Source organism: Aotus nancymaae, unplaced genomic scaffold (genome assembly GCF_030222135.1).
Source record: "Aotus nancymaae isolate 86718 unplaced genomic scaffold, 86718_ANA_hifiasm-v0.15.2.pri h1tg000108l, whole genome shotgun sequence".
NCBI classification, from domain to species: Eukaryota; Metazoa; Chordata; class Mammalia; order Primates; family Aotidae; genus Aotus; species Aotus nancymaae.
In genome coordinates this window covers 3,680,211-3,706,673 of record NW_026988523.1, presented here as the reverse complement: position 1 = coordinate 3,706,673, position 26,463 = coordinate 3,680,211, and the positions used below count along the sequence as shown (strand labels likewise).

The window sequence follows — 26,463 nt, the reverse complement described above, 5'->3', positions numbered from 1 at the left end:
GGCTCCTGGAATCATTTGGCTTGAAAAGACCTCCCTTATGTGTGATCTCTGAACAAGCCTCCATGTTGAGCTATCCTGACCTCACAGTTTGCTCCATTCACATCTTGTTCTGAACAAGCCTCCATGTTGAGTTATCCTTGGCCTCAGTTTGTTCCATTCACATCTTGTTCTGAACGAGCCTCCATGTTGAGCTATCCTTGACCTCACAGTTTGCTCCATTCACATCTTGTTCTGACTCAGGCAATTACTGACTGGCCCTTGGCTCCACAAGACCTTGAATAATTAATTGTAATGAGCTCTAACATTTACATTATTTTTCATCTAAAAAGACACCATCAACCCTCAGTCAGAAAGGTCTGTTCTTAAAGTTAATTTTTCCCAATACTTGATGGATTTTTACACTGATGAATCTCAATGGGTCCCCTATTTTAAATCCCTCTTTCCAATTCACTCTTGTCCTGGGGACTATACTTTTCAAACTCAAAATCTGCACATATTTATTTATTTATTTAGACAGGCTCTCACTGTGTTGTCCAGGCGGGAGTGCAGTGGCATATCGGCTCATGGCAACCTCTGTCTCCCAGACTCAACTGATCCTCCCATCTTAGCCTCCCGAGTAGCTGGGACCACAAGTGCACACCATCATGTCTGGCTAATTTTTTGTATTTTTGGTAGAGATGGGGTTTCACCACATTGTCCAGGCTGGTCTTGAACTCCTGAGCTCAAGCCATCCGCCCACCTCAGCATCCCAATGCGCTGGATTACATATACTGTATTAACACAGATATTTTGGGTTTTTTTGTTTTGGTTGTATATGTGTTGCTCCATAGTACTAAAGGCAAACTGAAAGATATGCCAGGTCCTAGGCACATGCAGAGATTTCAAAACAACTGGATAGAATAAAATTAAGACTGTTCTACAAATGTGGGACTTCTGGAGGATACAATCATGTTCAGTGTTCCAATCACTTATTTTGCTTTCCAGTAAGACATTGTTCCATACCAGCCTGTTTTATAAGTGTAAATCTTATTGCTTCAATTAGACTATAAGCTTCTGAAGAATAAAAAGCAGAGATCATATGCCTCTTACACTCTTATATAGCTCTGTCCCTATAGATAGCTATACTCAGTCCCTATAGATAGCTATACTCAGTTGTTTGATCAATTGCATAAATAAATGATATTGTATTTTCAAGACAGCTGTTTGGGATTAGGAGCTTGCAAAAATAGCCTGACATTAAGATAAAGGCAGATTGGAGAACAGTGTCCGGCTTCATCTTGCCAGAGAATAGTTCAAATCAGGCCTAGGATAGATCTATGTTGAGAAAGGGTGTAATTATCCTGATCCAGAGTGGCCCCAGGTCTTGCCTAGCAGACTGAGTTACATCTATCAGGGCCTTTTAAAAAGCTGATTTGGCTCCTTAGAAATATAAAACTAAAAACATCATTTATAAAGGTCACTGGGAATGGCCTGGGTCAGAATAACTTGAGTCCATTTTGGGTCAATGTCATGAAGAGGAAGTTGCTGAATACTTAGATAAGTTCCTTGAGAGTACTATGTTGCTAAATGCAAACAAAGAATGAGAGGTTTAGAGCTGAATTTTTACTCTATAATTCAAATGCCAATCCAGAAATGAAATACGCTGTAGGAATTCCAGTAAGAGATTATCATCTGACTTGAAAACCAGCTGTCCTCAGTGAGTACAAAGATTTACCACCTGCAAGTGCTGTAATTCAGCAGCTATGCAGAGGTGAAAAACTCAAATTTTTATTAAAGCACAATGAGGACTGTGCTTTAAGAAATTATGCTTCTCTTAAACCCCCCAAAATGGCTCTAAAGAAAGGAATAGAAAATCAAGGTATAAAAACCTTTAAATTCAGGAATTTAAGCTTATCCAAGTAAAAGTATACTTTAAGGTAAGAATTACTAGAATTTGGTAAAGACTGTCTTTTAAATAGAACAAGTGAGATAACACAAAGTAAGTGGCCCCTGGATTACCTTTCACATCACTAAGAATCCTGATACACCTTTGCTCTAACAATTTGAGAAGTGGAAGCAATGAGGAGAGATGTTTAACCCCGGAGAGGGCTAGCTCTATAAAGTGCTGCAATAAACTCATGGCAGTAATTCTGAACCAATAATTTCCTTCACAGAAATTAACAATTATTGTGAATTTATATATCAAAGCCTTTCAAGTGTACTCTATTTTAAGTATGTCTATGTCAGGGCTATCCTGGAAAAGCCAGTGCATATGGTCCTCATAGCAGTGAACCCTCACTTCTCATTCACTTGCTCTTGTTCCTCCCACACATGGGATACAGCTGCCTTTGTATAAAACTGATGCAATATGATTTTGTCACTTATATCATCACCTGAGCACTCTGATACCACCCTAGGAAAGCCAAGCAAGATAACATTTTTTTCAAAATAATGGGTTCAGTGGACCTTTTACAGCCATATTTAAAGCACTTCTCTCTCTCTCTCATACACACACACACACACACACACACACACACACACACACAACTTCCTCAACGGGTTATAAAGCAAAATTTCCAAGTTGAGGGATACAGTGCAGTGAACTTCACAGCCTGAAATATGTAAGTGACATATCTGGAATATGAAACTTCAATTTTACTAGCACTTTAAATTTCAAGAGACCATTGGCCAATAAGCGGCTACTGAAATCTTTGGCTCTCAAATTCCTCACTATAAAATAAAGTAAGGCTGGGCATGGTGGCTCACGCCTGTAATCCCAGCACTCTGGGAGGCCAAGCCAGGTGGATCACCTGAGGTCAGGAGTTCGAGACCAGCCTGGCCAACATGGTGAAACTTCATCTCTACTAAAAATACAAAAATTAGCCAGGTATGGTGGCAGGCGCCTGTAATCCCAGTTACTCAGGAGGCGGAGGTAAGAGAATCGCTTGAATCCAGGAGGTGGAGGTTGCAGTGAGCTGAGATCACACCACTGAACTCCAGCCTGGGTGACAGAGTAAGACTCAGTCTCAAAAAAAAAAAAAGATTAGATTATCTCTGAAGTCTACTCTAACAAATTTTTTTCATGGTTCTCATTTCTTCATACCTATATTTAACCAATATTATGAAACCTCATTGACAATGAATTTTCCCTAACAGAGGCTTAACCAAAGTAAGTAACTGTATGTACCACAAGGAGATCCAAGATGCATTAATGCCACACACTGCTTAAGAATACATACTAAACTGTTTGAAACCTTTTTTAAGGTAAATGAAAAACACACTCTAAGTACATCAGACTTGTTTATTCCTTAGAAAAATAAGTGTGTGTTGGACAATGAAACTTCCGAGTTTTATTCGTCATTCATAAATAAAAACACAGCTATCTTTGAAAATGCTTCTATTTAGAGAAGTCAGTAATGGAATGTTATACTTTCAACTCAAATTACATAATATAAAGCTCATCTATATTACTAGAAGATAATACCCTCAAACGAACCCTTTTAAAAACAGGATGGCCAGGCAAGGTGGTTCGCTTGTAATCCCAGCACTTTGGGAGGCCAAAGTGGGTGGATTCACAAGGTCAGGAGCTCGAGACCAGCCTGGCCAATATGGTAAAACCCCGTCTCTACTAAAAATACAAAAATTAGCCAGGTGTGGTGGCGGGTGCCTATAGGCCCAGCTACTCAGGAGGCTGAGTCAGGAGAATCACTTGAACCCAGGAGGCAGAGGTTGCAGTGAGCCAAGATACCGCCATTGAACTCCAGCTTGTGTGACAGAGCAAGACTCTTGTCTCCAAAAACAAAAAAAAAGAACAGGATGTCCCTAATTTTTTCAGAAACTTTTATGGATACAAGCTTATATTTGTCCTTATGTTTTAGTATAATAATTCTTTAAAAAAAAAAGTCCTCAAAGGTAATATTTTTACTTTTTGGAATTTCTGATAAATAAATCATAATTTAATGTAATATTCAGACTGTGAGAAAATTACAATATTTACTTACACATTTACATATAGCACAATGTATTGGCCAAGTATTAGTAACAGGCAATTAACAAACTAATAAGAAAATCAGCATTTTAACAATTTAAATGCTTCATGACGGGTTAATTTATGTCCAACATATCAAATACATATTTATAGATAACTTTTTTTGATAATCAAAAGGAGCAATGAGATTTTCTATATTATTTTCAGCCTCGCTTTAGAAATGTTTTGTCTAAATTTAATCAATTCATCGATTAAAGGAAAGACAATATAATAATAAAATTACATATATAATATATTTACAGATACATGCATGTATGTGTTTCAAAGAACAAAACGCAGGCTGTAAACTAAAACCATTTAAAGCAAATTGAAGACAAAAGTGATGCTGGCTTAAGTTGTCTGGTTCTTCATATAAATTCCGATTTCCAAGTTGTGTTTTACAACTCTAGTGATATCCAGATAGATAACTCAACCTGCAACTTTTTCTTCTCTTCCTGTCTTTCTCTTTTTCACATTGTAATTTTTGTGCCTTTTTACTGATTAAATAAAATAGGACTTTCAGTCTTAATACTTCTCCCAGGAGAAATGAAATGAGTACAACTAGGTATTGAGTATCATTTTTCCATTTTACTTTTCTATATTTACCTGGTCTAAAAACAATCCAACCACGTAGTTTTTCTTCCATCCTTTTAAGTCATTTATTTTATTCAGTAAAAAGAGTAAATGGAACACTGAAAGAACTAGGCCAAATTAAAGGTAAAATATACTCTTGGAAATAAAATTATCATAATTTTGGATTTTAGAATGGCCAAATATACTAACTTAAGAAAACTTATCGTGAATTCAAAAATTAGCATTGTTTTAAATAGGTTTTTATTGGAGATTAGGGCATAATCTACTGCAAAAAGTATACTTTACTGAATGCCATATTAGTTGAAAAGAATACCAAAACTTCATGTGGCCAAAGCAGCTGAAATGTCATTATCTTCTTGATTTGGGCAGTTTGGACTAAGAAAGGGGATGCCATTGGAATTTCCACACTGTTTGTCTACCTTTGGGGAAACAGCTTGTTGCTGACACTTTTTGTTCTCTGTAGCACATTCCAATGTCACACTCTCCTCAGCAGGCTGAAATGGCCTCTCCAAATGAACCACTGGTTTCCTTGCTTCTGCTTCCTGTTCGTGTAGCAATCTCTCTACCTCCACCTCAAGCTCCAAAGTCTCTTCATCAGCTTGTACATCTAGTTGTTGCATTAACTCCTCCAACTTCTTAGCCTTTCGGAGCTCATTTTGCTGTATGATTGTACAAAGGTGTTCAGTGAGTTGCTCTTTTATCTCAGTCTTGCGCTGTAGATCTAGCTTTGCTGCAATATATTCTGCTTCAGCCCTGTCAAACCGCTTCCTGTAAGGATGTGTATAAAGATAGGTCCATCAGTTTTCCATTGAAGAAGATATTCAAAAGAGGATCTAGAAACAATAAACTCCAAAACTGGGAAAAATATATAATGAAGATATGAATATTAATACTTTATAAACACTTGTCTACATGTTAGACAAACCAAGCATTGGCTGCTGAAACTTTCACAAAAGCCTTACTTGGATTCACCTGATATAACATCTTATTCTGCACGAATAATTCTTCTTTCCAAAGCTGTTTTTGAGTGAAGGCAGGCTAAACGGGTAATTCAGTGGTATGCTAACCCCGGAGTGGGAGGATGGGGAGTCCTGATTTGCAGCATTTACATTTGCAAGGTATAAATACTACCACTCCATCCAATTTCAAGCCCCTAAGGTGATATTACTGAATGCAGAATTGGGAAGAGATACACAAAATCCACATGAACTAGAGTAAGATAGCTTCAGCACATGGTTGGTTAAATTTATGAGAAGAGAAGAGATAAAGTAGAAAATCCTATCTCTTGATTAATGAATTAGAAAAAAAAGAAAAATTCTGATGAAGGAGAAGAATATGGACAGTGGTTGGGAGATGAATATAAATGGGACAGAACACACCCAGCAAAGTGATACTGGGTGAGGGCAAGAAGTAAACATCAAGTAGAAAACCTCTGGATCACTATACACAGGATTTCTCAACCTTGACACTACCAACAATTTGGGCCATATAATTATCTGTTGTGAGAAACTGTCCTATACACTGCAGGATGCTAAACAGCATCATTGGCTTCTACCCGTTAGTTGCCAGTACTTCCCAAAAGTTTTGACAACCAAAAGTGTCTCCAGATATTACCAAATGTCCATTATTGGATAAAAATGCTCTCAGTTGAGAATCCCTGGGTTAAGTTGTTCTCACTCTTTCCAATACTCCTCTTACGCTCTTATTAGGAAATTTTACACATTTACACACATATAAACTCTGTTGATAGGTAACACCAGTCTTATGTGTACTAGGGCAATTCTACTGGAAAAGTCACCTTGCAATCTTCCTTTTTTTCCTTTTGCATTAGGTCCGTACAAAAAGAAGAGTTATCATATCTTCATTTACTGTCTTTTGCCTTTTCTATACAATTTGTTGCTTTTCTTTCTGCCAACAAGAATGTCCTTCCTCTCTTGCAAGAAAAAAGGTTGATTTCCAACTAGTTCTTCAATTTCATTACTACTAGTAGTTGTGATGGCCACGTTGCTTTACCTGTTATGAGTGCCTACATCAACTTAATGTAGTAAGTAGCTTCTAGTCCAAGAGTTATAGCAAAAAAAGAAACAGGTATATCTTCTAATTTAGGATTCGGTCTTGGAAGAAAATACAGTGAAAATAATAAACGGCTATCATTTTAGACAACCCAGGGTTCAAAACCTTCCTTTGACATTTACCACGTGTACCCGTTTTGGTCAAAGTTTTTTGTGGATGCAAAGAACCAGTCAAACTAGCTCAGGTAAAAATTGGGTTTTATTGCAGGATAAAAGGCAATTTCATAGTCATGTCATCAGAATCAAAGGCTATTTTCTTCAATGCTTAGAAGCGACACATTTTCTCTCATTTTAGCTTTGAAACAGCCCAATATGGCCAACACTTGCACTCTATATCATATTCACTCCACTCAATCTCTCAATGATCCAATTCCATACTTTCAGAGGAGAACCTGGGTTGGCCTGGCTCATCTCAGTTTTAACTAGAACTCTTAATGTCAGGTCATCCCACAAACCACCGTTCAGCCTATGGATTAAATGTACTAGAGTCGGCAGCCCATCTTTATTCTAATTAGGTATGCCCCAGGGTCAGCATCCTAAGTACAAAACACAGCCAAGTTCCTGTGGATGGGGGTGGGGAAAAGCCATGCAATAATTGAAAATTCCAGTACAGTGACTCTGGGCAGTTACTTAAGCTCAGTCTGGGTTTATCTGTAAAACAATGATGATAATAATATCTCATAGGAGTTTTGAGGATTAAACAGTATAAATGGGGCAAGCTTCCATTTTTGTGCCTCAAGAAACAGAACTTCTCCTTTAGAGCACCAGAATCAAAAAGTACTGTTGGTACATTAGTATGCTTGGATTTAAAATTAAGATTATGCAAAATCCAGGAATCTGGTATTTAAACTTGAAAACTCATTTATATAATGGTTGTTTATATTTCCTTTTTTTCCACTATAAATACAGTAAATGCAAGAATGAGAGCACCCATTATATTTCAGTAACTCTCTATGTTAAAATGATTACTCTAAAGGAATTCTGCTGGATACCTAGTTCCCTTATTTCCATACTTTATAACATACCTTGTTTATGTAATGTTCTTGCAACAAGCCAAGAGCTCTGACATTCTCTATAGGTATATGAATGCCCTGCCCTGACCCTGCCTCAAACCTCCCTTCTCTGCAAGTCTGAGGTCTCCTTCAGCCAGTCAAAGTCAATTAGTAGAGATTTATAGTCTGGACTCATGAATACTGAATTGAAATTAACATCTGCAAATAGGTCCCTAGGTTTCCACTGATCTATCACCCTGGATAAATCACTGAAGATTTTGTATTCTGTTTATTTATTTAAAGTCCTTTTGGCCAGAAATATGAATATATATTCTCCTATAGAGTGATTTATGTTTAAAATATTGATTAGTTTAACAAACTGCACTACCAGCCTATGGTCAGTTGGGTAATACCAAATTAGTATATGATGACATTCTGGAACAAAATAATAAGAGCATTATACATAACATAGTAAGACTGAGTGAACTGGAATGTAATTATAGAATGGTTTTGTTATTTTAAAAAGGCATTGAATGATTTAATGAATATTATTTTTAAAGGATTCTAGAAATTGTCTCTCTGTTTTGGTATCCCCCGAAATGTTTAAAAACTCAATCATTAACCCCGTATACCACTGGGTTCCATGGATCTACTTTTAGTTTTTCAGTTCCTTTTCTGAGCAGTTCTCACTATTTGTACAAATTAGCATTCCATGATTTATCTTTTCTTAAAAGTCTTTCAAATAACGAGAAAATTTACTTATTTAAAAAAACAGAATAAAATGATCTCTATTTTGCAATTACTAGAGAGGTGCAATGAACCCTTTCATAAATCGAAGATATATTATAGAATTATTGCAATATTTTTATATTTTCTGTATCTTGAAACATTTTGCCATTTCATCGTTCTAGGAATTATTTCATCATTATTTATCAATTATTCCCATTTGTAATAAAGAGAAATAAAAATAAGAAAACAATGATCTAAAGGAATGATACAATAAATTATCATTGTTGACCTTCTTTACTGTGCTGTACAAAGTATTATGTCACCTCCAGAAGATATAAAACTGAAAACACTATTTTTGTAACCTGTTTTTAGTTTTCATTAAACACAGCTGAGAATATTTTTTCATTTTTCTGCCTATCCAGCATTAGCAAAGTATAGACAACTGACAGAGGAAGACACTTTACAACCATTACAGAAATCAAAAGATGAATGCTGTGGTAGGCTAAAAAAAATAGCCTCCCAAAAATATTCACTTCCTAATTCCTGGGACCTGTGAATATTACTTTCTATGACAAATGAGTGAAAATTACCTTATATGAAAAAAGATGTGATTAAGATAAGGGTTATGAGAGGAGTTTATTCCAGATTATCCAGTTGGACGCTAAGTGTAATCACATGCATCTTTTTAAGAGAAAGGCAGAGGAAGTTTTGAGAGAGAAGAAAAAGCAATATAACTATGGAGACACAGAATGGAGTGGCGTGGCCACAAGCCAACAGATGCCTATAGCCACCAGAAGTTGGAAGAGGCAAGAAATGGATACCTAGAGTCTTTGAAGAAATCACAATCTGACACCCTGATTTTGGATGTGTGGCCTCCAAAAATGCAAGACAAAAAATTTCTGTTGTTTTAAGTCACCCAGTTTGTGATTACTTGTTATGGCAGTCCTAAGAAACAAATGCAGACACATTCTACACTCTAGATGATAAAACTGATCATACGTGAAGTCTCAGATGAATCTTCAGAAAAACATATCCTAGGTGAATTTCTCAAACTTAAGAATCAATGAGTGAAAAATATATTTCTGTTCGCAGAAGGAAAAATGATATTATCATACAGTTAATCATTTTAGTAGGGAGAACTTACACCCAATATTTTACAAGTATCTAGACTATCTGTGTTGCTGTAAGGATCTAACTATATTCTCTCAGCTTTTTATGTCTGTCAGTCAAACATTACTTGATACAAAGATGGCTACCATGCTTACATTTTTATTAAAATTTTAAAACAAAGTTGTTTTACACAATCCCTTTTAATCTTACTTAAAAAAAATTCATAAAGTGATTTAAAAATATTTGTCTGTGGGTATATGTTTGTGTGTATGAGGATGTCTATGAAACCTAGATGGTCAACAGTGACTTAAAAACATGTTCTACATGCAGTCACTCTGGATTTTATAAGCTGGTCTGCACAACATTTGGCAATATTGTAATCCTAGTGGTGAACGGTAGCAGTAGCAGCAGCAGCAACTCTCTCAAATTGGCTCACTCAAAGTGCTATTCTATTCTTCTTAAAGGTGTCTATCCAAACACTGCTCTACAGAAACCATTTTTAAAGCAAATTCTGGCCTATTCACTATTCAAGAACCTTTTGTGGACGCAGCACTATACCAAATACTACAGAACTAAGATATTATTTTTATTAAAAAAAAGAAAAACCAAGGAAATCTCGCATAAAAACTGACTGTCCTAGGGATTATCTTCCACTCGAAATCTGGACCATAATATTTTCCTCCCAATCTGTGATTTCTCAGTAACCACAAATGCAAATTAGAAAATGAAACCTTAATCTTATGCATGAACAAGACACACTATGGCCCTAGTCACAATTGTCTGTTTCCCTGACTCAGTGCAAGAGCTTCGATTTAAAAATAGCAGCACTTGGCCAGGTGTAGTGGCTCAGGGCTATAATCCCAGAACTTTGGGACGCTGAGGAGGCAGATCACCTGAGGTCAGGAGTTTGAGACCAGCCTGGCCAACATGATGAAACCCTACCTCTACTAAAAATACAAAAAATTAGCTGGGCGTGGAGGTGGGCACTTGTAGTCCCAGCTACTCGGGAGGCTGAGGCAGGAGAATCACTTGAACCTGGGAGGTGGAGGTTGCAGTGAGCCAAAATCATGCCACTGCACTCCAGCCTGGGAAATAAGAGCGAAACTCCATCTCTCTCTCTCTCTCTCTCTCTCTTTCTCTCTCTCTCCCTCTCTCTCTCTCTCTCTCTCTATATATATATAAAGATAGCAGCACACAACATCTATTTACATTCAATTACATCAATATTAGTACCATGAGAAACTGTCATCTGTTACTTACTAAAGATGTAACACCTTACTAAAATTTCATTTAGGATATTATAGACTATAGATGTTTTCTCCTTTAGTAATCCCACCTTCTTTGTGGTTCTTAGATGGCCATAGCTATGACATTCCTTATATAATATTCAATACAAAAAGGCATCTTTTTCCAGTTTCCAGTAGGACAGAATTAAAATCAAATTACTTTTCTACTGAGGTACCTAGTACTACACCTTGTAATATGAGTTATTCGTATAAATGACTACAAAGGCATACAAATGTTCCTCTGGAAAACTTATTATTACAGAGAATAAAATATGCTACGAATCAAGGCTTAGTTTAATGTTAAATAAAATCTGTTACCTCTTTTAATGACCTTATTAATGAAAACCTGGAACCTCTGGATATCAGCTACTGACGGCATAACTTAGGCAGTTAATTAATAAAGACAACCCATTAAGTCAAACAGCATATGGTCCAACAACAATTACAAAAATCACAAGGACAACCACTAGCCTCTTTCTTAAACACTCAACAGTTAATCAAAAACCACAATCAAGCATTTCCGCTTTAATAAATTGTTATATAAACATTCTGATGTAGTGGTTTACCCCGGCCTAATGAGGCATTCTGATTGATTTCTAGTGTAACAGAGAAAGATACAAAATTGAGTCATTAACACAGAATTCCCTTGTGAAAAAAGACAAACCAGGATGATTAAAGCAATGTTGAAAGGGCTGAAAACCCTGAAATTGGACATAATTTTTTGCCCTTTTATCTGTCTGCAAAGTCCATGTAATTCATTACATGTGTTAGTTCATTTTAAAAATACTCCATGACATTTTTTTCTCTTTTAAAAAATGCAAATGTTCGAAACCAAGGAAACATACATGTCAAACCATTTCATACAGAGTATAATTGAAAATAAAAAAGGAAAAATATTTCAAATATCTAAGACAGAGGATATGGTTTAAAATATTCATAAGCTTTTAAAAAATAAACTAGATCCTCTTACTCTGATGAAAGCTAAAGTGAGAACTAGGCTTCAGTCCTATAGGACCATATCAGGTATCAAAAATTTTAATGGAAAGAACACAGACTTGCTGTTAAAATAACAGTGTTGAGCAAATCACTCAGATATTTACTAGATCCTGAAAGATGAATAAAAAAACTTCCAAACATTAAATAGCTGATGGTTTAGCAGCAAAAACTAAAATGCAAATAATAATGTAAATGTAAATAAATAATGCAAGAATGTCACACAAACAAGGTTAACTAGTAGGGCAGAGTTAAAGGAGACTTCACTGAAGAGGAGACACTTGAATTAGCAGGAAAGAGGAATAAATGCAGCACTGAATGAGGTTGTTTTAAGGACTAAATGATGATACATACATAAAAGCCCCTGGAACAGCTGGCAATAAACATTAATTAAATCATACTCCTTGTTCATATTCAACTTCCCCAACTCACCGAGCATATGAATAGTCTAAGCTGGCCTGATCAATCCGGTTTCTGAGAATTCCAATGTCAGCTGATACCATGTCATCTAAAGCCTGCAGCTCCTTCTGGATCCGCTTTAGTTTCATGGTCTCTGCCTGAGTTCTTTTGGATCTAGAAAATCAGGTATGTGAGTGGGAAAATAAGAACATTTTAAAACCATGTGTCCATATTCAATATAAGTGAAAAAGCAAAATACTGTGTATATGTTTACAATTTATATTTTAGAAGTTAAAAAAAAAACAGAAAAATTGAAATAAAATAAATGCTAGTTAACATTTGAATTTTCCAAATTTTGTATTTGCATATGTTTCATAAACAAAGCAACAAATAAGACTAAAAAAAAACTCAGCAAATAGTTTCATTTGTATATTTATGTTCATTCTGTAAGGAGAACAAACACTAAAAGAATATATCCGCATTCTCTTCACATTGAAACATTCAAAAGAGCTTTCCAAATTTCTAGTCTTTAATTCTTCTTCTTGCTAAGCCCATTTTCATTTGTTTGATACTTACCTGATATTAAGAACAGATAGATGCCTATACTAAACCACATCTCTTTATACATCTGAAAACATTTATTTAGTTTTAACTTTTTTGGGACCCATTTCCCCAAACCTTTATTGCTTTGATTCTTGTTCTCTAGGAAAATGACTAGTCCCCAAAATTCTTTATGGAGCTAAACATCAAAACATTTATTTTCCTTATATAAAAGTATATCCAACCTCATCATCTCTCAATCCCCTCTCCCAAGTACAATATATACTTAAAAAATGGAACAAGCAAATACAAAAGCAACCCTTTAATCATGATTTCACTCAATTCAAATTTACACACACATTGTGAAGGAAGAAGAAAAATCCCCACATAAATCCACTATGTTACATAGCACATTCTCTTGATTTCTACTCTTACGCATTTACCTTTCCTTTCTGCCTACAAAAGTTCACTTAACAGTATGATTCTTTTACTTCAGGTACTTCATTGTCCATTTATTAATAATTCAAACATGTTCTATTTCCTTACACTTCTGTTTATACTGGTGCTTTCTGTCTCAAATCAAAAGCACTTATGAGAACTGCCAAGCCTGTAGATCTTTTTGTAAAACTACAGTAAATAGCTTTCCCATCTCTTAGAAATTGAAGACTACTAAAATGCTTTAATTATTTTAAAATAATCACTTATTTAAAAAAAGAGGGCACTACTCTTTTATCTGTTCGTTTTTTCCCTTGAAACACTGTCACTCAGTGAGTTGCATATTTCCTATGCTTCAAGAAAGATCAAGGTGTACCAGCAGTAGAAAAAGAAAACCATCATTTTTCAAACACACTCACTCCTCTTGTAGACAAAATTCAGAATTACTCTTTTTTTTTTTTTTTTGGAGACGGAGTTTCGCTCTTGTTACCCAGACTGGAGTGCAATGGCGTGATCTCGGCTCACCGCAACCTCCGCCTCCTGGGTTCAAGCAATTCTCCTGCCTCAGCCTCCCGAGTAGCTGGGATTACAGGCACGCGCCACCATGCCCAGCTAATTTTTTGTATGTTTAGTAGAGACGGGGTTTCACCATGTTGACCAGGATGGTCTCGATCTCTTGACCTCGTGATCCACCTGCCTCGGCCTCCCAAAGTGCTGGGACTACAGGCGTCAGCCACCGCGCCCGGCCTGAACTACTCTTATATCCATCCCCTTCTGTCCACCTCTTCTCCTGCCCCTACACATACTGTAGCCTCAAGCAGTAATAGTCTCACAGACTTTTCTGGAAGTCTAAAAAGAAAATGACACTAAATGCTCCCTTGCATTTAGTTTTCACTATTTTCAACCATTAATTTATTGACTAAACTTAGTTTCCTAAGACCGCAGGAAATTAGAAACAACAAACTAAAAGGAAGGGCAGCAAGAGTGATGGCGGATGGGAAGAATGAGACAAATGGGAATGTTGTTGTGTGGGGCTGGGACAATGCTGTAAATGTGAAGGGGCTGCTGACAGACACTGGAAGGTGAAAACAAAACTGAATCTCACACAGCGCTCATAATAATGACCCTGAGTCATCAAAGAAAAGTTAAACTATATCACGTATCTTCTACTTGTGGAGGTGGGGCAAATTATTTAAGAAAAATGCCCACAGGAAACACAATTAAGATTCACAGGAGTATGTCACTTATGTAGAAAACCTTATTCCTCCATTAAGGCCTCCCCACATAAAAATTAAAACTTGCATTTGTTGCTAATTTACATATACTGATGGCTATTTACTGCTTCCCTTATTAATGTGTAGATGGTTAAAACTGGAAGCACTAATGAAGGTCTTTAAGTTTTAACTGCAACTATATTTACAAATTTAATATGCTCTATGCTTAAAAAGTCCTCCTTAAAATAAATTATAACTGGAATTTCAGCATCACTTACAAAAGATAGTTTGTTTAGTTAGCCTTAAAAGTAATGGCTGAAGAAAAAATATCAGTTTATTAGAAGAGACAAGGGAAAATAAATACAACACATGACAGAACTGGTTACAAGTTACAAACAGCCTCTCCTGGTTCAGGTGCCTCACCTTTCTGCAATAGCTTTAGCCAAAAGAGCTTTTTTACGTTTATTTTTCTCTTCCATTAGCCGTTGTTCTTGTTGGAGGACTTCCCAACGAGATTTTTCTTGCCTGGGGGCAAAAAAAAGCATAAAAATGGGTTTATGAAAGAAACTGCTACCCTATCCCACACCTTACCACTCTCAGTCCCCTAAGTATAAAATTTAATCAAGAAGATTTATGTATACGTTCTTTCAAAAGTCTTCTTAAAAGAAACCCATCTGCAGTTCATTATTTTGTTCTAATGGGAACAAAGACTATGATCTGAAGTAAAGAGGCTTACATAAATTGGACCTCTGAAATCCATTATATGTATATAATCTAAGAACCCACAAACTGGAAGCCAGAATACTGTGGAATGTTTTTAGGAGTACAAAGAAATTTGTGTAAGTTAATTATGTATTATATGCAGAATGGAGATTAAAATAAATTGGTCTGTAGCTGATGTCATATTATTTATACCTTTTACAGTTTTCTATAAAGTCTCCACCACCCTAACATGCTTCAGACAATAACCAATGTTTATTTCATATATTAATATTTTCTTTCAATTTTTTCACTTTTTCCCAACTCAGACTTTTTTTGTCTTTTTTTTTTTCCTTTTTGTAGAGAATGGGGTCTCACTGTATTACCCAAGCAGGTCTCGAACTCCTAGGCTCAAGCTGTCCTCTTGCCACTGCCTCCCTAAGTGCTGGGATTACAGGTGTGAACCACTATGCCCAGCCCAACTCAGACATTTTCAAACAAATTAAAACACTAATCCCAGCTACTCAGGAGGCTGAGGCAGGAGAATTGCCTGAACCCAGGAGGCGGAGGTTGTGGTGAGCCAAGATCGCACCATTGCACTCCAGCCTGGGTAACAAGAGCGAAACTCCGTCTCAAAATAAAAACACTAAGACTAAGACTGGAATCCTGGGCTAAAGAAAAAATTCACAGATCTGAAAACATATATTATCTTACAATCTGTCTAATTCTAAAATAAATATATTAAAACTTCCCATGAAGTCACAAGCTTGATGTCAACTCAAATAAGGAATTGGCAAAGCTATTTATTCCTATTACTGTCACTTCTTATAGCCATTATATCATGTCTCTACTCCCAAATCTAGTAACCACTTCCAAAATTGTCCTTTTCTCTCCATTCCTACACCTTCCGCCTTAGTGTTGGGACTGGTCATCTCTCACTTCTATTGTAGGCATCTCCTCATCAGGCACCTTAGTTCCACAGCTCACCGTGCACTCTCTCCCAAATGATCTACAATGCTGACATCTGGAATTTCTCTAACCATTATTTTGATTGAGGCCTTTAGCCCTCAGAGAGCTTAATGGTATCTTGCTGCATCAGTGAACTTGCTAGGTGGGCATCCCCTGCCTCAGATCCTTCCTCACTTCTTTAATTTTCTACTATTTATCCCCTGCTTCTGATTCTTCCTCTTTTTTTTTTTTGAGAGAGTCTTACTCTGTCGCCCAGGCTAGAGTGCAGCTGCACAATCTCAGTTCACTGCAACCTCCACGTCCCAGGTTCAAGTGATTCTTGTGTCTTGGTCACCCAAGTAGCTGGGACTACAGGCATGCACCACCACATTTGGCTAATTTTTTTGTATTTTTGGTAGAAATGGGAATTCCCCATATTGGCCAGGCTGGTCTCAAACTCCTAGCCTCAAGTGATGCACCCACCTCAGCCTCCCAAAGTGCGGGGATTACAGGTGTGAGCCACCACACCTGGCCTCCTTCCTCATTTCTTTAATTCTCTACTATTCTCTGGCTTATCCTTTGCCACCTCTCCCAGAGAAATTAGGTTATCACTGCTAAGCATTCTCTACTACACAGCTTCCCTTTCTCCTCCTTAAAATTTCAGAATTTCTCCTTTACATGAATGACTTTAATTACACATCTTTTATGAAAATTCTTCCAAGTATCTAAAAAAAGAGTAAATTTCCCTATGACATCCAATCTGAATTGTCCAGCTCAATGTAAATTCACCTCCTACTTGTCTCAGGCCTTTGCCGGTAAACTACACTTAGAGACACTTAAATGTATGCACTTGTTCAATGCAGGTTTCATAATTCATCTGGTTTTATAACTCTTGTCAAAATGATTTCTTAAATGTAAACCCCTAGTGGTCAGGAAGCATTTTAAACTCACAGGATAAAATCTGGATCAGCAGAGATTAAAAAGATGTCAAAGATTAGAAAAAAATTAAAACGATACTTTGAAAGGAACTCAGAAAAGGGAAAACAGAGACAAATGTCATTCCTTCTCCTCTGTGAGTGATAAATCAGGAGGAAACAAAGAAATAAGAGTATATATTAAAACATAAGCTATCAAATAAAACATTCTAAGAATTTTTAAATCAAAAAATGGCATCTTCCACAAGAATAGTGCAGCTAAATTAAATTGTGAAGGCTGTTTCTAACACAAAGACAGTAAAGAAAGAATAAAAAGAAATCTAATGATGAAATGAGTTACATAATTAGTCCCCTAAATTTCCTTTACTCTCTCCTTTGACCATCCCTTCATGTCTCTCCACAAGTTCCAATTTCTGGGCCAACGGAAATAGTCTGGAAGTTGGAGAAAGGGGTCAATTTGGGGAGAAGCATTATGCATATAAGAACTGCTTCTGCTGAGTGTAAAGGGTATAAACTTTGGATCCAGACACTTATATGTAAATCTCAACTTTACTACCTACTAGCAGTGTATTAGCTTTAGCAAGGTATCAACTTTTCTGAGTCCCAAATACCTCATCTATAAAGTTTAAATAATAAGCATGCATTGTAAGGCTGTTATGAAGACTAAGTAACAGAACACACAGATTGCCTAACAGTGTCCAGCTTATATGTAGGTGGTAGCTATTTTTCAAAAGTTTATTCACCACATTTCTAGGACTGAATATGAGAGAGAAATATTAAAATAAACAAATTATATTCCTCAAAGCCCACTGGGGAAAAATGGTTTACATTAATAAGTCTTATAGACGTTTCATATAGACTTACTAACAATTCCACTTTCTTTTTCTCCAATTTGCAATCTGGCTTTGGAGGTAGAATGTCAGCATTGTTGTGATCATGGGAATTCTCAAGTCCCAGTTCCTTTGGTTGACTTTCAATGCCCTGTGGTTGTCCATCACCAACAGGAGAGGTGAGAATGAAATGACTAGGAAGAGCAGGGGAAGAAAAAGGTGGTTTTTGAAGGTTAACTCTCTGTTTTGGTGCTGAAAGCAGCTGCTCTGGAAGTAATGAGGTTGACCCATCTTGAAGCCCAAGTTTTTGGCTTTGCTCTACAAGGGCTTTTTCTCGCTGAAGTTGTTGTCGACTTTTCTTTGCAGGAAGACGTCGCTGTGGTTCAAATGGATCTATGTAAAAGAAAAGAGAGAAAAATTTCTCTGTATGAGTAGCATATATAATTATAATTCCTCTAAGAAAATAAAAAATTAACATTAAACTTTGATAATTCCACTGGTTCTCCCAACTTATTCTCTATGTTGAAAGCCTAGGGAAAACCAGCCATCTTCCTTAGAGTTTCAATAGTTTTCAGATCATAATGTTAATATTTAACAGAAACTGCCTATCTCTTAATTTATTTTCAGAGAAAGGCCATCCGTCTGTGAGTTAGGTGGGTCACAAAGTGTTGTTTCTTTTTCAATTTGATTTCGTAATTGTCAAAAGAAATCAACTAATTTTGACCAAACCAGGGAGATGACTGAATTACCTGGTTTTAAATTTGATTTATGGTTCTGTCTGCTCTCCTGAAACAAAATGGTGGTTGCATTTTCAAATGGGATTATCGTACCTCTCTTAACTTTTAACAGCTTTCAGGGCACTTTGATACATATGTGATACGTACAAAGATGCTATAACAGGAAGTAATTGAGTAAAGTCTCTTATTTCTAGGAAGGCTAGTTAACCTTAAATTGTTTTCCTTCATTTTACAGAACAATCCAAGGTTGTAGTCCCAAAGCCTAGTCAGGCTCTAATCAATGCATTCAAACTAATTTTAATAATAGCCTTAGCAAAACAATAGAAGAACATAAAACAACTGGGGGGAAATATTTTTTAAGTTATAAATGAAATAATAATACTTCTACTATACTTTTTGGACTGTCCACACCAGTGTTAACTCTTAGGGCAGACAATTGGAGAATCTGACTGACATTCACACTATATTTAATAAGCTGTATAAATAGCATTCTCTTTAAAATGCCTGGGAAGTGAAATTATGAGTCCTTATAAACGAACAACTAAAATAGGACTTTCAAATTCGGCATAGTGACTTTTGAAGCAAAACAAGCTTATTATTTGAGTTTCCCAAAGTATAGTTGAAAGCTCTAGAGTCACAATTCCAGCTTTGCTTCTTCCCAGCTCAGTGACCTCAGGTAAGTCAATTATTTATTCAATATCTCAGTTTCCTTATCTATCAAACTGGCTGGAAAATTAACCTGCTGTACTCAATGCATGAAGCTGGTGTAAGAATTAAATGAGTCAGGTACAGAAAATATTTTTTAAAAGACTGAAGTACTATCAAAAGCAAATGTTATTGTTGACGTGAGCCAGAAACACAAAGTATCCCATATCTTGCAACAAGAACACATTCTGGGCTCTGATCTTTATTCACACCATCAAAAAAACATCACTTAGCCTGCTTACCTTCCTGTTGAACTCATTAGCTGAATTATTAATAGTTCCTCTGAAATTCAGGTAATAACTTATATTTTATTTTGTATTTTTACAGAACCTACCTACAAGACTGAAAATGCTAATCTTAAACAATAAGCAAATCAGGCCACTTAAACACAGAATATACTGTTTCTCACACTGTGTATTAGGGGCTGCAAATGTCAAGGAGACTGTGGTGAACTGAGAAGCATAAGTCTAGTGTAAAGGGGGCAATTCATAGTCACCTTTAGACAATTGCTATCATTAAAACATTTAACTCAACATAGCCAGATATTTTGATTTTTATGATTACAATTTAGACTTTATGCAAAATATCTTGATTTTTAAATGTAGGGAACTATATCGATCAGGAAAATCTAGATTATGCTGTATGGACAAATCTTAGTGGTTTTAAACCACAAGGTTTATTTTTCATTAATTCCATGTGCCAACTAAAGGCTAACAGAGAGGTTCTGCTGATTAGTATCTCAGGGCTCTAGGCTGACTGTACAGTCAGTATTCAGTGTTGCTGGTCACCATAACACAGGGAGAAGAGCTCAGCAAGGTCTTGCTACAGCAATCAATTGCTCTGACCCAGTAGTGACATAACACTTTTGCTCACAATTCAATGGCTCATCTAGTACATGGATCTACTCCCAAAGGCAACAAGCACAGTTGGCTTGGCAAACAACACAATGATTATCACCATTATTAACTTAAAAGAAATGTAAAGACTGGATAAAAGAAAGAGAGAAGAAGAAAGAAAGGAACAAAAGAGGAAGAAGGGAGGAAGGGAAAGAAAGGAAGGCAGGCAGGCAGGAAGAAAGGAGAAAAAGAAGGAAGAAGCGGAAAGGAAGGAGGCAAAGCTGAAAAGCCACATACATTTTTGGGTTAAATTAAGCCAATGGGCTACCAGTTTGCGATATACGCTCCATATCCTTTATTTAAGCCCTGCTCCCTCCACCCCAGAAAATTATCTTTTGAATCATGTTGATTATTCCCTTCCTTCTCTAATAGTCATATTGTATCTACAAATATTTCTAAAAAGTGTTTACGTAGTTGTTTTAACTTTATAAAAAGGGTTTTGTGCTGTACATCTATTTTACTTAATACTACACTGTCAATAGTCATTCATATTGTCCATGTTGCAGCAGTCATTCATTTTGTTGTATAACATTTCATCGTGTCAATAAACTAGAGTCTACTGATCTTCTTCCAATGATGGACATTTAGGTTGGTTACAGGTTTTTGCTTTTGTAAATTTCAATATTGTGTCTTTTATTTTACATGTACAAGAATTTGCTTCAGATATTATATAAATAATAATATTTAGAACTATTGGGTCACAAAAATGCTTTCCAAAGTGTATTCCCTCTAGTAATGTATAAGATACTGTGGATGCACTTTCTCTTTAATATACAATACTGTCAGATGTTTTAATTTTTGTCAATCAAATGGGTGTAAAATAGTACCTCACTGTGTTCTTGATTTGTAATTCTCTGCTCCTTGGTGGTGATCTCTTCATATTTCCTTTTCTAGGAAATATCTATTCATGTATTTTGTTGACTTTTCTTTTGGCTTGTATTTTTCATATATTAGCAGAAAACAATTCGAAAACACAATTAAAAGAAAGATATTTCAATAACAGAAATTATCACTTATCTAGAAACAAATATAACAAAAGGATGTTTAATACCTTTACAGGGAAAACTCTAAAATTTATTAAGAGACTTTAAAGAAGTACTCAATAAATGGAGACATAAACCATGTTAGTGGTAATGCTAATAATATAAAATGAAATTGATCTAAAGATTCAATGAAATTGCAATCCAAACTCCTAATGGGTTTTCCATCAAATTTGGTAAAATTATTAAAATTTGTATATGAAAAGACAGAAGATCAAGAATAGTGGTCAGGTTTGGTGTCTCACGTCTATAATCCCAGCACTTTGGGAGGCCAAGGTGGGTGGGTCACCTGAGGTCAGGAGTTCGGGACCAGCCTGACCAACATGGTGAAACCTCATCTCTACTAAAAATACAAAAATTAGCCAGGTGTGGTGGTGGACACCTGTAAACCCAGCTACTCCAGAGGCTGAGGCAGGGGAATCACTCGAACCTGGGAGACAGAGGTTGAAGTAAGCCAAGATCACGCCATTGCAGGCGACAAAGGGAGACTCTAAAAAAAAAAAAAAAAAAAGGTATAGCAAGGCTTCTTCTAAAGAAGAGCTAGATACTAAGGATATTATGAGGCTTTACGACAGCGTGGTATTGGCACAGGAATAAACAAATGACCAGTGCAACAGAACAAAGATTCATACATGTATGAAGCACTGGTATATGACAAAAGTAGGATGAAAATCAACAGCAAAAGGTAGAATTATTTAATAAATAGACCTGGGGTAAAATGGTTATCTCTATGGAAAAAAAAAATCGAGCCATATCTCATATCATATAAAACAAAAGTTCTTTTTTTTTTTTTTTTTGAGACGGAGTTTCGCTCGTTACCCAGGCTGGAGCGCAATGGCGCGATCTCGGCTCACCGCAATCTCCGCCTCCTGGGTTCAGGCAATTCTCCTGCCTCAGCCTCCTGAGTAGCTGGGATTACAGGCACGCGCCACCATGCCCAGCTAATTTTTTGTATTAGTAGAGACGGGGTTTCACCATGTTGACCAGGATGGTCTCGATCTCTTGACCTCGTGATCCACCCGCCTCGGCCTCCCAAAGTGCTGGGATTACAGGCTTGAGCCACCGCGCCCGGCCAAAACAAAAGTTCTTAATAGAAAACACAGATTAACACAGATCTTGTAGTAGAAAACTGATTTCTTAAAATGAAAAAAATATTGGTTATTTTAAAAAGGTTGACATGTTTGAATGTATTAAAATTAAGTCCCGGCATGGTGGCTCATGCCTGTAATCCCAGCACTTTGGGAGGCTGAGGGGTGACAACTGCTTGAGCCCAGGAGTTTGAGACCAACTTAGGGAAAACAGCAAGATCCTATCCCTACAAAAAAAAAAAAAAAAAAAAGAAAAAGAAGAAAAAAAGAAAATTAGCCTGGTGTGATGGCACACACCTGTAATCTCAGTTACTTGGGAGGCTCAGGCAGGAGGATCGCTTGAGCCCAGGAGTTCAAAGTTATAGTCAGCTATGATCACGCTACTGCACTGCAGACTGGACAACAGAGTGAGACCCAGTTTCAAAAAATAAAACAAAATATTTTGTTTGTCAAAAAGATAAAAGTGAAAAGACAAGTTAAAAACTGGGAGAAGATATTCATAATGTAATGGTAAAAAATCAGTATGAGGAATAACTCTTCTGAATAATTTATTTAACTAGAAATTGACAGCATGTGGCTGTACTGCTTTTTTCCAATTTTTCATTATGAAATAGATCATACATCAAATATATGTATGTGTCACCCTCATACACACACACACACATACACACACACACACTCTTCCAACCTATATGAATTATTTAAAGAAAGTAAGTTTAAGAAATAAAATATGACTGTAGTAGAAGTAACTACTGTTTAAGAATAGATATAATCCCCCTTTTAGAAGACACAAGAGAATTGTATTTCCTGTACCTCAAGTTATATTACTTGCTTTTGGTAAATAAAATGTAAGTAGGAGTAACGTGTCATTTACTGATGAAAGCATTTAATTGCCAATGTTCAATTTTCAATCTACTTTTCTTCCTACCATGGTGAACTTCTACACGACAGCACCAAAAGATGGAGTGACCGTGGAACACAGTCACCTGCCAAACCCACATTAAACAAGAAACTAGAGTGAAAACCAAATCTTTATTTTAAACAACTGACATATTAGGGCTATTTGTTACTTTAGCTTAACTTACCTTAACCTGATTTCATAATTATCAATACCTCTGAAATTCCCTATATATTTGCCCCTCCCTGATCACATTCCCTTGCCTCCCCACCATATACAATCATACGTCACTTAACAATGGAATACATTCTGACAAATGTGTTGTTAGGCAATTTTGTCCTTGTGTAAACATCAGAGAGTGTATGTACACAAACCTAGATGGCATAGCCTACTATATACTTAGGCTATATGGTACACCCTTTTGCTCCTAAGCTCCAAACCTGTACAGTATGTCACTATACTGAAGACTGCAGGCAATTATAACATAATGTTATTTGTGTATCTAAACATGGAAAAAGTTTAGAGTATTACAATATTATCAGATCACCACTGTATATGTGGTCCATTGCTAACTGAAATACTGTTATGGAGTGCATGACTGTATATATTATACATACAGCTGACCCTTGGTATACGAGGATAATTGGTTCCAGGATCCTCAGGTATACCAAAATCTGTGCATACTCAAGTCCCACAGTTGGCACTGTGAAAACCACATATACTAAAAGTTGGCCCTCCACATAATCAGGTTTTGCAACCCCCCAATACTGCATTTTTTAAATGCACACTTGTGTGTAAGTGAACCCTCACAGTTCAAACCTGTGTTGCTTAAGGGCCAAGTGTAATTACATATACTGTATTAACAAACGTGTTAATGCATGCGACTACAGTTAATATTAATATATTCCCACCAGCTGTACAGTAGCCTACTAGATGAGTATACCACGATTTATTTATCCATTCCCTTGCTAATGAACACTTTGGTTGTTTCCAACTTCTTAATATTATAAACAAGACTATTAACATTCTTGACCATGTTCCTCAATGCACACACACAGGGGTCTTCAGAGTATTATTGTCCTTATTTTTGCTGGCAACCAACTCCATCTTCCTAGATTATTCAATACATTTTTAAGGACAGAGAACAGCTAGAAGTGGCCTTAAAATTAAAGAACCAAATCTTCTAATTTTACAAATAAGGAATCCAAGGTGAAAAGATTTAGAGGCAGAGCCGGGAGTTCTATACGCCAATCACTATGTTGGGCTATGAGAATACAAGGATGTTAACATATTTTCCGTCCTCGAGGTAGTCACAAACTAGTGATTTGGTTTCCACACTCTACAGTGGGCCTTGAAGTTCAGGTCCTTACCATCCTCCATCTACCTCCAATTGCAGAGATATTTCAAAACAGACTTCTACATAACGAATATATTGTTTAATTTAGATTTTTATATTAAGTCGTCTTTACCCTGGAAAATGCACCTCTGCTAACACACAACCTTTGTGAAATCTTCCCAAGCTCCATCCAATCCTCAGCAGAGTGAGTTTCCTCTTGTCTCTGAAACAAGCTCTTGTAACATCTACTATCACATAATTTTACGATTTGTCTTCTCATGAGACTACTGGAGTCAGACCAGAGGCCAGGGCACTTGTACCCAGTACATCAGAGTAAGTGGATGGATGGTGAAAACACAGAGTAAAAGAATTTGAGTATATCAAGCAACACAGAATCAATTAACCACATGGTGTGGTATAACCTTTATGATAGAGTTTTTAAAGTCCCCTGGACCAGTCAAAATGTCCCCAGTAGATATAATCTACATTAGCCCTATCGAACTAATTTACTTCTTTCCCAATTGTCTGCCCTAGATTATTCTACATCTATGCTAAAAATGCAAAAGCTACCAGAGCAATATCCAATTTCCCCACAAACACTAATAAAAGATTTATTTCATTTTCTTTCAAAATAAAGTATTTGAATTAAGGTACCAAGAGTGATGTAAACTTGTCCAGAAATTGTGTGCACTACCAGGATAACCATACAGATCATTGCGAAATTTCAACCACAAGCAAAGTGCAACTAATATTACTAAGTCTTCCATAAACAATCAGCAATTCCTTCATCAAAAACAACAACAACTGTACAAGCCCATTCAATGATTACTCTATAAAGCCAGAGAGAAGCACAAGATTAGCTTACTCCAAAGTCAGTAGGACTGCTATGTATATAAATAAATCAAGTCTTCACATCTACCCTCTCAAAGAGCCTTTTGGTTTGCTGATTCTCAAAAACTGGAAAGAACTGCAAAAATCATCTGGCAACCAGAAGTGAATGCAACATTCCAGGTGAATTGTGAAAAGTACTGAGTTTTTGCCTTTATTCAGATGCCCGTGATTTTTTTTTTCCAGTCTGCTTCTATAAATTTATCACAGTTCTAACACGGTGTGCGCCGCTCCTCCTTCCTTTACCCTGACCCTAACCTTCCAACCGTAGATGCGTGCAGCAATCCTCCCTAACGGAGACACCTCGGCTATAGGCGCACTTCCTCTCCCAAGTCCCATTCCCTTCAGAAGGAGAGTCAAATCCCTGCAGTGTATTCCTGCGCCCTCTTTCCTAAGAGAAGGTCCCAATTCTCTGGCTTGCCCCTCCCGCCGTGGCTCCCAGTACTTCCACCTCTGAAATCTCCTGAATCCAGTCCACACTTAACGGCGCCTTCCGCTAACACAAACTTAGCCACTTCCACGCCCCCTTCCCCCGCCAACGCTGCATCCCCGCCCCTTCTCCTTGAGACCCAAGAGTTTAACCACTGCAAACCCATCTTGTTACCTTTAGTCTGCTTTAGTCTCCTCAGCTCCTCCTCAGAGAAGCCTGCCCAACCCTGCGCCATTGGCCCGGGACACCGGCACCCCAAAAATGCCCAAATCTCAGAGCCCTGACTGCCAACACGGCTGCCCAGCGCATCCGGGTTTTCCTCGGCCGCGGCCAAACAGCCAATCAGTGCGTCGGGCTCCAAACACAAGGCCCTCTCTCTCCCGGCCTCAGGGTCCGGCTCCCTTCCAGGCTGCCTTCGGCAGTGCCTGACAAACTGCCTGAGGAAAACTTTCCCTTGGCTTGCCTCTGCTCGCTCTCTGTCCCTCTCTCGTTGTTTCTCATTGTTGTTGGTTAATCGCTTCAGGAGCTAAAGGGGGAAATGGCGATGGGGATGAGGGTGGAGATAAACAGGTATTTGGGAAGGGGCTACGAGTCGGTGGCGGAAATGGGAGAGCAAAGTGCCTTTGGGGTCCTGTACCTGTGGGGCGGGAGCAGTGCGCTCTG

The 26,463-nt window shown here is 37.1% G+C and overlaps 1 protein-coding gene across 2 annotated transcripts; it reads right to left on the bottom strand.

The window, feature by feature from the left end:
* Positions 1 to 3,266: 3,266 nt before the first annotated feature.
* On the bottom strand, positions 3,267 to 26,117 carry GORAB (golgin, RAB6 interacting). 2 transcript variants are annotated; one of them, XM_012444559.3, is made up of 5 exons: positions 25,975 to 26,117; positions 17,821 to 18,175; positions 14,794 to 14,895; positions 12,215 to 12,355; positions 3,267 to 5,368 (listed from the first exon to the last, which is right to left on the bottom strand). In XM_012444559.3, exons 1-5 carry the CDS (start codon positions 26,033 to 26,035, stop codon positions 4,921 to 4,923), a joined length of 1,107 nt encoding a protein of 368 aa, XP_012299982.3. In that variant the 5' UTR covers positions 26,036 to 26,117; the 3' UTR covers positions 3,267 to 4,920. The 2 variants fall into 2 exon arrangements, with proteins under 2 accessions (XP_012299982.3, XP_064226548.1); XM_064370478.1 differs by lacking the exon at positions 25,975 to 26,117 and having other exon boundaries at positions 17,817 to 17,903.
* Positions 26,118 to 26,463: the final 346 nt, after the last annotated feature.

What these genes read in the sequence shown, in the direction of transcription:
- GORAB (XM_012444559.3), bottom strand. Translation starts at nt 26,035, where the DNA reads ATGGCGCAGGGTTGGGCAGGCTTCTCTGAGGAGGAGCTGAGGAGACTA. An exon ending in GCTAAAGCTATTGCAGAAAG is followed by an intron (nt 12,356 to 14,793) that starts GTGAGGCACCTG and finishes CTGATTTTCTAG; the next exon opens with ATCCAAAAGAACTCAGGCAG. An exon ending in TTAGACTATTCATATGCTCG is followed by an intron (nt 5,369 to 12,214) that starts GTGAGTTGGGGA and finishes ACATCCTTACAG; the next exon opens with GAAGCGGTTTGACAGGGCTG.